Source organism: Xiphophorus hellerii, chromosome 13 (genome assembly GCF_003331165.1).
Source record: "Xiphophorus hellerii strain 12219 chromosome 13, Xiphophorus_hellerii-4.1, whole genome shotgun sequence".
In the NCBI taxonomy this organism is placed as follows: Eukaryota; Metazoa; Chordata; class Actinopteri; order Cyprinodontiformes; family Poeciliidae; genus Xiphophorus; species Xiphophorus hellerii.
In genome coordinates, this window is record NC_045684.1 from 15,634,035 (window position 1) to 15,647,463 (window position 13,429).

The following is a 13,429-nucleotide window of genomic DNA, read 5'->3' on the forward strand; positions in this document are numbered from 1 at the left end:
AGATCACAGCTTACAGGTAGAAGGAAAATGATCTATGCTTAGAACTTTTTGTATAATTAAACATCTAAAAAGTGTGTTTTGTTTCACTTCAAAGAATCTTTAGAGATTCTTTAATATCTCTAAAGAATGGCAAAACCTCATACCCAGACATTACCATTGACCTTAACTGAGTGACTAGGGAAAGAGAGCTCTGGCAGAGCTGCAGAGATCCACAGCAGAGGTAGGATAATCTGTTGTGCACTACACAAATCTGGCAGTTTTGGAGGAATAGCAAAGCTTGTTGAATTATAGAAAGAAAGCCAACATGATCTTCCGTTGGAATTTTCCACAAGCCATGCTGGCAACAGTAAATGTGTGAAAAGTGCTTTGGTCAAATTAGACTAAAATTTAGGGTTTTAAAACATGCATCTTGCTGTGAGAATGCTTTTCTCCAGCAGGGATAGGGAAGCTGCTCAGAGTTTGGGGAAATGAACAAAGCAGAGATACATTGTTATTAGTAGCTTACAGTACTTAAAGCACATGTGACAAACTCAATGCCAGCGGGGTTAAATCCGGCCCACCATAGCTGTTTATGAGGCCAAAATGGAAATGAGTTTGACACCCCTGTTTAAGGATTGACTGCTAAAATCTTAACAGAATAGCTCACCTTTTGGTGGTTCAGTGGGGGGTCCTGTTTTGTCAGTAAAAGGGGGCCCACATACTTTAAGGATCATAATGTTACACCTGATTGCTGTAGGTTGAAATATGTTGTAATGTGACCGAAAATGGAAATAAATTCAACATGCAACAGAACAAAAATGTAGGCTCTGTCTCTTCCTTCGACAGTCCTCTCAGACACACAAGACACCAGCCCTCAGTTGTCCGAGGAACTGCTCTCCAGCCAATCAGAGCTCAGGTCCTCTAAGTGTCATCAGGACCGAGAGCTTCCCAGCCTCCCTCCTGGCAGTGCCCCCATGGAGGACAGACCCCCAGCCTCAGGAGACAGCACTTATGAGGTCGGCATTTAAAGTCACCTTACGTTGTGTCTCTTCAATATCTGATGTTGAATGTTCTTGTCAGTACTGGTGAATTAAATAATGTTACCATGAGAAACTAAGAAGAATGTGTGTTGCTTTGTAACTCACACAGCAAAGTGACAAATCTGCCTCTGTGGCTTCCAGGTGGTGAAGGAGATGGAGGTGGCATCCCGCGACGTCAGCGTTGAGGACTCGCTCTACGAGACTGTCAAGGAGATCAAAGACACCTCAGTTCAGCCTTGCCTTGCTAACGGTACCGTCCAGCCGAGCCCCGATGAACCTCCACCTCAACCTCCCGCCCTCGTCAACGGCCACCCCAGCCCCTGCACCCCAGAGCGGGTGCCACTGAGTGAAGGGGTCGAGTATGCGTCTGTTGACCTGCGAAAGAAGAGCCGACACAGCGCTGACATGGATGCCAAAAGGCGCTCCGATAACGCCGCCATTCTCTCACTCAAACCTGCGGAGGAGCCAGAGGAGGAGCCGCCGCCGCCTGTACCGAAGAAGGTTCTCGATGAAAACGACAACCAGCCAGCGGTGATGAATGGTGTGGAAGGGTCTGGGCTGGACAATGGAGAGGTGAGGAATTTGTTGCACACCAACAGATGATTTTACAGTTCTAAGGTAAAAAACTGAAATATGTCACTTTTTTTAAGCAGAGCTTTACAAAAGTATCAATACCACCTGAAATATTAGGTCAAATTAGAAAGCATTACAAGCTCCAATGTATTTTTTTAGGATTTTATATGATGGAATGACACATGAAGATTATAATTTTGTGGGATTCATTGTTTTTTTGGAAACATCAATCTGAAAAACTGTGGCGTGCATTTGTACTTAGTCCCCTCAATGCTTTTTAAACACCTTTTGGTTCATTTGGCCCATTTTTCACAGACTACCTGAAGTTCAGTCAGAATTTCAGTAACCAGTCTTTTTCAAGCCTAGCCACAGACTCAAGGTTGAATTTATGTCTAACCTTAGACTGCACCATAATTTCATCCAAACCACTGAATCTCAGACTGAATTTTAAGATTGTAATCCTTCTGGTGGATAAACCAACACATAAATCTCAAATGTTTTGGAGCCTTTAAAGGTGACCTCTATACTTGTGTGACTTCTGACAGCAATTGTTTGGGGTAGATATTATTTACCATAGAAAAGGACCTGAACACAAATGCATGCCGATTTTTTCAGATTCTGTGTTTGCAACCCATATATAAATTTCTTTTGACAGTATAGTTATGCAGCACTCGGCATTTATTGAAGTTTAGTTGGTGGTTGTTAAGAAAATATGAAAAATAAATCAAGGGGTGTGAATACCTTTGCACATTTAGTTTAAAAAAAATTACTCCAACTATTTTGAGAACAGTATCCTTCAAGATGACCATCAGTGAGCTTATATCTTCAGTGCCACAAAGAGTGAAACAAAGAACTTTGATGATGTCAAAGAGAAGACTAAAATCAGCAGCTGGAGTTAGAAAAGCAGGAGAAGATAGATGAAATAGAGATGGTGATGGCGAGATTTACTCAGAAAGGCACCGAAAGGATTGGAAGGCATTAAGGAAAAAGAGTCGAGGGCTCGGGGTGAGAGATGGTAGGATAGAAAGCGAGAAACGTGAAGTAGGAAAACGCAACAGCATACAGATGAAGTCATCTGTAGCAACGAGTGAATAGTAGTGAAGATGGTGGGATGATAAGGAAAAAATGGCACTAAAGTGGAGGAGGTATGAGAGAGGGAGATGTGACGGTGAAGAGATGGGAATGATTGAAGAGGTGAAAACCGATAAACATCGCTGTAGTGTCAGGAGCTGCTCAAAGTAGAGCTGCTCTCAGGAAGCTGCCTTTGGCATGTCAACAACACATCACATTAACATCACAGAAAAACTGCTTGATGAGGCAACTTTTCTAATTTAAAAACTCTCCCCTGAAGTTAAATGTGTTTGCTTTCATCTTTATTCACATTTCTTTCCCTTCCCCCTGTTTAACCGAATGATGTGGTTCACCAGTTTGCAAAGAAATGCTACATTTATTTGTTACTGCTTTAGCTGTGAAACTAACCTTTGAAAAAAAAAAACCCACAATACTTTGTCAAGGAGTCATCAAAATACTGAGTTCTGATGGAAATGAAACATAATCTGCATCTAGATCAATACCAAAAGTGATAATCTCCATTGCTGTGCAACCATAAACTGAATGAACTTGGGATAAGTTTCATAAAAAAGACAGGGTGATTTCTGTTGAAGGTTTGCCTTATAAAAACAATAGAGACCCACCCTGCACCAGCATTGTTTTGGGGGCGAAAAAATCTTGTGTATATCTATATTGTATATCTAGTCTATTTTGATGAGTGTGTAGTCCATGCAGTTTATATGTTATTCTCCATAGAAATTATAAAACATTTGATTTATGCCCCCGGTGTTCCCTCAATTTTCAAGACTTTTACCTTGAATTTATTCTTCAAATTTATTTTTTTTTTTTTCTTTAAGTGTAAATGTTGAAGCAGCTGAAAATAAAAATCCCCCATATGCTGTTCTGCTATCCATCCATGTTCTGAAGTTGTGGAGAGAAAGAGAAATACAGTCCTCTGTAACATGTTAAAAATGTATTACAGCATGTTTGAGGTTCACATTAAACCTACATAGAGAATCAATACTGTATACACAGTTAGTTTCACTCGTACTGTTTGATGCAGTGATATTTTGCAGCTTGTTTGTTAGACCTGGTTTGTAGGTGTTTTTTTTCCCCCATTCCCTCGACTCCTGCTGAGAGGTGGGAAACATCACAGTAATCAGTGATATGGCAGTCTGTCATCTAATTTAATTCCTCATCTGAAGATCTAAAATGTGTCAAAGCTCCCCCTACGTTGCCCCAGCTGCCTATGTGGCCTCTCTGTTGTCAGTAGCAGCACAGTTTTTCTCAAAGATATTGCCCAGTGTGGTTCAAAAAATCATTTTATAACTATTTGTGTAAGCTTTTTTTATTATGTATTTACTAAGATTTTCATATGTGTTTATCCGGCTTAGTAGTTTGTTGCTGGCGATTTGTTTGCAACTTTGTTTGTTATTGTTTTCTCAATCTAATGGATATTATTGTCAGAGTGGAAAAAATTGTTTATTATTCTTTGATGTATCTTTAAGTAAAAATTGTCGTCGGCCAGTTTTCCCCTTGATCAGTAGGTCAGCATTTGACCTACTGATCAAATAGGTTAAATGCTATTGACCTATTCTGCATATAGAATACCTTTTAAATTCACTTTAAAAGGTATTCAGCAGTGAAAAGAATGCAAACTGACTCGTATATCTTAAAGTCCTTAGAAAAAAGGCATTCAATCTATTAAGTCTGCATTGGGTTAGAGCTCAAAGAACACTTAATGACTGCATCATCTATCCACATTATCTTAAGCTTTTTATATGATATATATACAGTAAGTTGTTTTACAGATATTTTTTCCAACTTGTCTGTTTATTATTGTGTGGAAGTCCATGTGTTAATCATTAGAGGGCAGGAAATGATCCCTCTCCTTTACCAGTGATAAACCCTGATCTAGCAAGCTTCTGTATATTTCCATTCTTATAAATACTGGCAACAGCATGTACACACATACACACACATAACTAAAAATATTATCTTTCATTCAACCACTAACAAATGGCTACAGCCACATGTGTTTTGCTTCTCCCATCCCCCTAATATCTCACACTCAGATAGCACGGCATGTGTTTTTACATATATTCTGCTGTATAGACGCCTCGGGCTAATATAAGGTTAACAGTGAATGTTTACCGCTCCCTGTGGTTTACATCCATGTATGACCAGGAACTGACTGTCATTTGTCTTGTCAGAACCGGGTATTCTTGTGTCTTTGTGAGTGTTGGTGACCAGCTCCTCAGACCCCGTCGCTGTCAGTTACCCAGACTTCATGATGGATGATCTGGGCCATAGAAACTCCTTATCTGTCTGGCTCCTCTTACGCACAGACATGCTCACACACAAATCATCTGTGAAAACACTGCAACGTCTTTATGTAAATATCTTAAGGAAAGCCCTCTGATCAGGTGGCTGCTTTGTTGAACAGAGACAGGCTGTCTCACAGTGCCAACCTCATTTATCAGCACGGTAGAGATGAGCAAAAGGCCCTTAAATAAATGTATGTTTTTAATTCAGCATTGTAATCTTGCTCTGAATTTATTTATTTATTTTTTAATCTAACCTTTAATTTGTGTTCATTTATTCAGTGCTGTTCAGAAATAATTGTTTTACTAAATTATCGGTTCTACATTTATTGACTCTCCCAACAATTAAAATCAATATTACTAAATAATACATGTCAGATTTTTTTTGTTGATAAGAGTGATTAGAAACATTTAGTAAGCCAGGACTTCTTGATTTCTCTTCAAAATTGGAAAGACAAAAGGACATATTAAAGTTAGGCCTCATTATTGTAGTAAGAAAATGGCAAGTAAATAGCAATTTGCTTAAGTTTGCCATCAGTCAGTACAATAAATAGTTAGAAAAGATGCAGCAACATCTACGTAACAGCAGATAGATGCAGCCGATTTGCCAGCCAGCGGTTTGAGACGCTTGATGGAACAATTCTGCTCTGATCTGCAATCCAGATGGCACCAATGTGAAACAAAAGATTATTTTTTTTTCCCCACTCTGCATATCACCTCATTGCAGATGTTAAGTACAGCTGATGATCTGTGATGCTGTGGGCCTTTGTAATTGAAAACATGGATCTACTACTGAACTGAAATGTGTATTTATTGGGTAATTCATTCAGATACGGATAAAAAAAAAAGGCCAATTAGAAGAGGGCAAAGGAGAGGATTCTGGATGATATAGAGAGACTGTCTGAATACAAATGATCTAAGAGCCCTCGCTTTATTGTACAAGTGATTTTTTTTTCTTTTTTAAGATTTCATAACATGAGGTTCTTTTGTTTTTCTCTAGTAGATGAATTTACATAAACAAAGTAGATCTTTTTTATTTAACTCTTCAAGAAATGTGTGCTACTACAGTAAAAAGATGAATTTAACCTTTTTATGCATCTCTTCTAGAGGTGCCAGTAACTGTGCAGCATGCACTATACCATATATATTTACTGTTGCTGTAAGGATTGGTGCAAACAGGGAAAAACACTCTCAAGCAGCTTCAGTTTCTGTAAAGCTGCACAGGTGAGCATTTATTGAACTGTCATATACAACAGCAGCACATGTTTGCAGAGGCTTGGTGCCTGTGGGCATGTAATGTGAGAGGCAGGAAATGAATTTGACCCCGCTGGTGGGCTGCCAGGTTATACATTTGGGATGCAGTCCGGGAAAACAGTGATCTATTCATCACTCAGCACTGCTGTAGACTTGTCGCGAAACGGAGTCATTCTAACATAGAAAACGTATTTGTTGCGAGATGTAATTTATCCTTTCTGTATTACCTTAGATTTCGTAGGTCTTTCCTCCTGAGTGACCACATACACGCTCAGCCTAATGCGCTCAAACTGATTGATGTGTGCGTCTGTCAACAAATACATCGCTCATGACTGACATGCTGACACCTGGGCCGTCCATCACACGAGGTGGTTGTAATCAGCTTACCGCAAAGCCTTTCCTGCACGCCCTGTATGTTATTAAATCTCCTACATGCATGGAACATCAACGCATACGCCTAATCTGCTCCCACTTCAACGCACACAAGCACGCCACATTTTATTGTTGGACGTCAAAATATTTATCGGTTAGGTGTTAGTCTCATTTTGAGCTGACGGAAGACAAACTTCTCTGTGTGCTTTTATAGTTACTACATAAGCATGTATATATACATTTGTTGTCTGTATACAAACCAGATTTTACTTCAAGATTAAATGTCCACTTTAATTAGCATAAGGTTTTGAGGACTATTTCGCTCTGAGACTGTACTGACTGGGCCAAGAGTCACCTGCATCCTTGTTTTTCTACAAATATATCACCCCAGGGGGCATTCTGCCTAATTGGCTGGCTAATTAAAGTGAAATGACAAGGTGTCTGCTGCGTTGTTGAGCTCAGGTTGGATCTATAAAAGTAATCATGTCTCCAAATACGAGGTATCCATAAAGTAGTCATATTGATTTTCACGCTCCAGGGAAGAAACACACGTGAAGACACTAAGACATACAGCTGGGTTGGACAGTTTGATGGATGAACTCTGTGTGCAGGTTGTATCCTGTATGTTGGAGTGTGGTCTGAACAAAGAGGTGGACATAACTAAAACAAAGGGCTGCACCTCAGCATCCATCAGCTTTAACCTTGGGAACTCCAACCAAGGACCTAATTTAAGTGTCCACACAAAAAGCTCTGTTTTTGATTTTCTTTCCGCATGATGTAAGCTACTTGGGGAATGCCGGTGGGTGTATCGAGATCCTTGTTAGTTCTCCTGAAGTGCTTTGTCTGATGGGTTTTGTTGATTAATGGCTACCTCATCGATCATAAGACAAAATGGACAGAGGGCGTGCAGAAAAAGCATCCCTCTCCCTGTCACTCCCTATTGACTTTAACTCAATAATTTTTTTAATGAATGGGTGGTTATATACAACATTAGTTTCAAATGTATCGCAGAAGATGCAGAACATGTTTTCGACTCGCACCAGAGGGGTTAGTTTAGAATTTCACCATCGATCGGCTCCAGAGCGTTCCAAGGCATTCATACAGATTTTTTATTTATTTATTTTTTTTAACCAGAGTATGCATTTTTTTTAGAAGTGGTCAATATCTTGATAGCATGTTTTATTAATACAGCTCAATAAGAAGTGCAACTCTTCCTTAATTGTGTTCCTTCAAAGTTGTTGGGAATGTCTTAGTTGGCTTTTTGTGTTGCAGTCGGCTACTTTTAATCCTTTCTAAGGAGGTTGTGGATCAATTCTCCCTTTCAGCGGGTCATTTCCTTATTTTGTGTTGACATTGGCATTAAAGCCCTACCTACTTTCATTTTTTATATGTAAACAAATTGTTTCATAACCGTGTGTTAAGTATTTGACTCAATTAAAGAAGAAAATAATAATAAGATTCCTCTAGATCAATTTATATATACTGTAGCACCATAACCACAGATTATTGATTATTTAAATCAAAGAAGTACAAAACTTTCATATGTGTACAAATTGATTCATAGTGAGTATGAATCACTCAGTGTGAGATTATTACTTATCAAATGCAAAACGTTTGCTTGTGGAAAGCTGGTGTGTTTCAAAAGTTGGGTATGAAAACCTTGTTCCGAAAACATTTAGGTGCATCAAGAAAATAATCTGTACCAAAAACATTTTTTTACCCCCACAGAAGTTGGATGCAGACCTTTTATGTTCCAGAAGAGTAGTCTGAAAACTTTTTTGTCTTAACAAAAGTCAGTATCACAAGTTTTAGCTTTACAACAGTCTATTATGAAAACATTTTTGTTCTTCCAAAAAATTGAAGCTACCAAAGTACAAAATGGCAAGGAGGTGCAATGACCAACACCTTCTTATCAGAAGTGAGCACAGCCCTTAAAATGTTACTAAATGACTCTTTGGGGTGGCTGTTCCTTTCATACCTTTTCTCCCACGTCTGAATCTGTTTCTCTGTATTTCTCCACAGTTAAATTCCCTGTCTCCTCCACCGGAATTTGAAGACCACCCACAATCAGACAATGAAGTAAGTGTGTGCAACTCGCTTATTCCCAAACTTGCATATTTCCTGATCCAAGACGGCAGCGCTCTCTAAATATTTGAATAGTAATCCACCAACATCTGGAGTGCTAATGATTAAATCGGTCGGAACAGCATTTGATCGTCTCTAGTTCCAAATCTGAAATACTCAGACTGATCAAAGTCTCAAAGAGTTCTCCAGCACCATATCAATTTACCCCAGGTAGGTTGGGATCCTTGTTTTAAAACACAGTTTCTGATTCATTAAACCCTATTTTTATTTCTGGACAAACAAAATTGGAGATTTTTCATTTAGGACTACCATAGTATTAGATTAGCTTAAAAACAACTGTATATGAACCAGTCAAATGTGGACTTATTTACAGATCGTTTCAAGGACAGTTTATGATTTTTGAAACTTAGATTGTAAAAAAGAAAGAAAAAAAAAAAAAGTAGTTTGTCTAGAAAATATTTCTTAAACCTTAGTCTTGTCTTGTCTCAGGGTCTTGAACCCCATATCAAGTATCATATTGTCATGTCTTTAATGTTCCTTTTCTTTTTTCCTTGTTTCAGTCACCGCTGTACTCTACTGTTAATAAGACGAACTGCAACCAGTCTTTTAGCGAGGACGACAAAGAGCACGACTACAGCAGCATCGCAGAGATCAAAGGTATTGTCCCGAACTCGTCCTCCAGCGACCTCTACGCCACGGTTCATGACATCTACGCTCAACCTGATGAGTCCCAGGCAGGCGAAGAGCCCCCAATGGACAGCTCAGATCCCGGCTACGAATCAGTCCGCATCCCAAAGACTAGTAGCTTTGATGACAATCACGGAGCCGGGAACGGCAAACCAGAGCCTGACTACGAAAGCGTGGGAGAGCTGGGTCTCAGTCGGGAAATGTCCCGTCTTTGAGCTGACCGCCTCAGCGTCGCGTCTTACAGTAGCACTTTGAAGCAGCTGTTTAGGATGCCTTTAATGCAAACTGCTTCTCATAGTTTCCTTATCGAGTGTACATCTTCTTTACAGCTTAGGTACAGCTTATCATATGTGAACGTTATTAATCAACCAGAGTGAGACATCGGTACTGGTAGGCCTTAAAAACTCTGGGTTGTTAAAAATAATCGCAACATATTCTGGTCAACAGAGAAAAAAAAAAAAGATATCGATCTAGTGCCATATAACTTGCATAAAAGTCATTCAGTAACTGTATTATGTGAAGATTTGATTATTTGTATTGCTTCTCTGCACCAGCTAGTTTTTCAAGCTTCTAGATAACTGTCATATTTTACTGAAGCATCAAACGGCATATTTCTAGGCCTTCTTCTGTCAAGTTTGCGGCACCTCCACTGTGCATTCTCACTAGATGTTCCTGTGAAAGGGTTTGTAGCGGAAAAAGAGTCAATTGATGAAACTGAGACGGCTACCTTCTTTAGTGGGCTTGACATTTGAAAGGTTGGAAACAGTCACTGCGAAGGAAAAAAATTGTTTTTCGTTTGAGCTTTAGAGTTTCATAGTACATTTTGACCTTTCTATAAACTTTAGGGTCGACAGCAACAAGTTTTGTACAAATCATATTGTATTTATTTGAAAATGTTTATTATTGTGTAATTGTGAAATGTTTCTGACTGCGTCTGTGAGAGGATTTTATAGAAGTTTCGTGTATTTTCATTGAGATACTAAATGAAAGTTAACAGAGGGTTTGATGCCACTTCGGTACACGTTTCTTTCATTTTATTGATAAGATGTCAGCTTTCACAAACTTTGAAGTACTTATGTGTTTAAATGACAAAACACACTTGCCTAATTGTATTCTTTAACAGTTTTTTTGTCTTTTTGGTACAAGGGACAGTCTTCATGTTGCTTCAAAGCACTTAAATTATTTTAATGGTACTACAGAAATCATCACCACAGTTCAGTTTTTAAAGCACCTTCAACATTTATTAGCACCTCTAATAAAGACCTGCACAAAGCCTTAAAAATATATTAATTTGTATTTCAGGAGCATAACTCCGCTCTGAAATTTTCACAAAAGTGTTCTTTGGATATGCTTCTTATCATCTTACTTACAGTGTGTGTGACAAGATAAACACTTTCTTCACAGTATTGAAAAACGTAGATATATATATATTTTGACTTGGATAAGAAAGAAAAACCTGGAAATTAAGTTTCCAGAGTTGTTTTATTATCTAAAAGACAAAACCTCAGATTATCTGAAAAATTAGTCTTGTATACATTTATCTTTGATTTGCCAAATAGAAATTTAGGCTTCAGTCGTCTTTTTTATCGTTCGTATTTTTTATGTCTGTGAGAGAACCCTTATTTAAATGTTCGTCCAGAAAGTAAAAAAAAGAGCAGTTTCACCTTATTACCTTTTAGAGACTTTTAGATCAATAATTTCACATTTTTGTGGTTTTCGATGCCCCAGGACCACAGGGCCAGCAGACTGAAATTTTTACATTGCATAAGGTATCAAAGATCACCAGCTGCTTTCCAGAATCTATGTTTAGCGTAATATAATGCACTCTTGGTTTACAAGGAGATATAGATTTTTTAAAGATCTGTGATCTAATTTCTCATAAAAACTGTGAGATTGTCCTTTACCACATCTCTGAATCAAAAGCCAACTTCAGCATTGTGATTTTTAGGGTCTGTGGATCACACTGCTAATGAAATCAAACTAGTGAGATGTTTTTTACTCCAATGTCCAAAATGTTGTAAAAACTACAAAAAATATCCACAAATGTGTTTTGAATGGTGTAGATTTTTTTTTTAAATTGTAGGAAGTAACACTTCCTGGGTAAACATGGGGGCTCAATAAGCTTTGATTTTTCAGTGCTTTTACAATATAAAATTGATCTGACTGTTTCTACGGTAATCTTTAGGTGGATTGCTATTTTGTTTTCCTGTCTTCTAAATATCAACACACATCTGGCTTACTTCAACTGTATGTTCTCATGTCTTCTCAAATTAGAGTGCCTCAGTGAAATTCGCTGCTGTCTCACACCAGTTATATCAAAGGGAAAATTGGATTTCCCTCTATTAATGTTTTTAGTATTATTTTACATTGCTATTTTAATAAATATCATAGGTTTAAGTAAGTCTCCAAATTCTGTGATTAACTTTTGTAAAATATACATTAAAAATGAATCAGTTTCACTATTTGTAAATCTAATGGTACATTTCACAATACTTTTTTATAAACCAAATAATTGCTACTTAAATGTTTTTTTCCTTAACTGATCAAATGTTTTCAAATTAAAGGCTGAATTTTTTTTTTGCGTGATTATGCTACTCCATTACAAGATGCATTTATTTTTAAGTCTTTTGACACATCTCTAATATGGGTGCCAATGAATTCAGAAGGTTTGTATGTGTAAACTTTGAGCACATAATGTATTTTAGATCCATCTACTTAACATCTTGTACTGACGAAATGCCAGCCAAGGTGTGTATATAGTAAAAGCACTATTTTAACCAGCTGTTATTCACAGGAAATGCTATGTAATCTTGTACCTATTTGTGAAATGTCAAGATTTTTTTTTATTTAAGAGCAATTATGAATGTCCATCTTGTTTTTTTTTTGTTTTAGTTGATTGTAACAAAGTGGCAACTAATCAAATGTGAGTGAAGTGGTACAATTACTTTGGTACAAGCATTGAAAGATGAGTTTGGTACTTAAATTTGAAAAAAAAAAAAAGTCTTTGAGTATGTTTACTTGGTTGCAATTTTGCTGTATTTTTTTATCCCTCTTTGCCACAGTATACTCCCCTTGCAGAAAATTACTGTCAGCTGTTTCCACCCACATCCAAATATTAAAGTGTTACAGTATCTTCAGCTAGTTTGTTTCATGAGACATTATGGAGCTTGTTTGTGGTTTAAGAACAGACAGTCGACCTGTTCTGACTGGTAATCGATTCTTAAATGATGCACAAACTAAATATTCTTCTTCTAATGTTCGATCTTTGAATGAGTCCATGCATTTCACCCCTAGTGCTCTACAGATAAAGGCCAGTAAGAAAGTACACATTTCAACAAGAACGTAATGGTGAGTGTTATTTATACCCTCCTGTGTAAGAAGAGCAAATATTTGAGGGTATTGCTCCCCTATGCAGTAATGTAGCTGCATATCAGGTAATCAGATTTAATGTTGTTCTCAGAATGCTATGAAGAACCTCTAAGGAAATGCCAAATGGAGACGTTTTAGTGCCAAATCTAATCAGGACAACATATATTAGTAGACCTAAACTCACTTCTGCTCCTTCTCCTCCTATCCTGGTCATATAAACACAGATTTTCCCCTGCAGGGAGGGCGGGTCTGGTTGAGGTTTACAGAAGTGCACCCCTCCCTCTAATGTCTTTTCTTTAGCTCTAGTCCTCCCATAATGAGGCCATTTGTTCCTCCTGAATAAGCAGCAGACAACTCTGTAGTGACACCCGCCTTTGATCAAAGGGCAAAGCCCGTTTTGGCAGTTACTGTCACATCTGCTGCTGCGCCACATCAAGTTTCCAATCTTTACAAGTAAATATTTTATCACATGAAATCTTCTATTAAACGATGAATATTATGAAATTTGTGATTTGTTTTTTATTCTGAGGAGCACTCACAATGAGCTTTAGACTATGTAGGATTTTTGACAAAACAGACATTTTGGATTTGACGATAACATAAATATACAGTAGATGAACTGATATTGAAGTGCACATTTGAAAAATTTGTAACATCTCGTCCATTACCTAGCATCCTTGCACACCACAAGTTTGC

At 37.9% G+C, this 13,429-nt stretch overlaps 1 protein-coding gene across 3 annotated transcripts in view; it reads left to right on the forward strand.

The window, feature by feature from the left end:
• Positions 1 to 13,232, forward strand: part of pag1 (phosphoprotein membrane anchor with glycosphingolipid microdomains 1) — a 60,494-nt gene extending 47,262 nt beyond the window's left edge. For all 3 annotated transcript variants that reach the window (XM_032581057.1, XM_032581056.1, XM_032581058.1), the window contains 4 exons: positions 826 to 995; positions 1,161 to 1,592; positions 8,615 to 8,671; positions 9,238 to 13,232. In XM_032581057.1, the coding sequence (XP_032436948.1) occupies positions 826 to 995; positions 1,161 to 1,592; positions 8,615 to 8,671; positions 9,238 to 9,579 (1,001 nt within the window). In that variant the 3' untranslated portion in view covers positions 9,580 to 13,232. The remainder of the gene's footprint in view (positions 1 to 825; positions 996 to 1,160; positions 1,593 to 8,614; positions 8,672 to 9,237) is intronic.
• Positions 13,233 to 13,429: the final 197 nt, after the last annotated feature.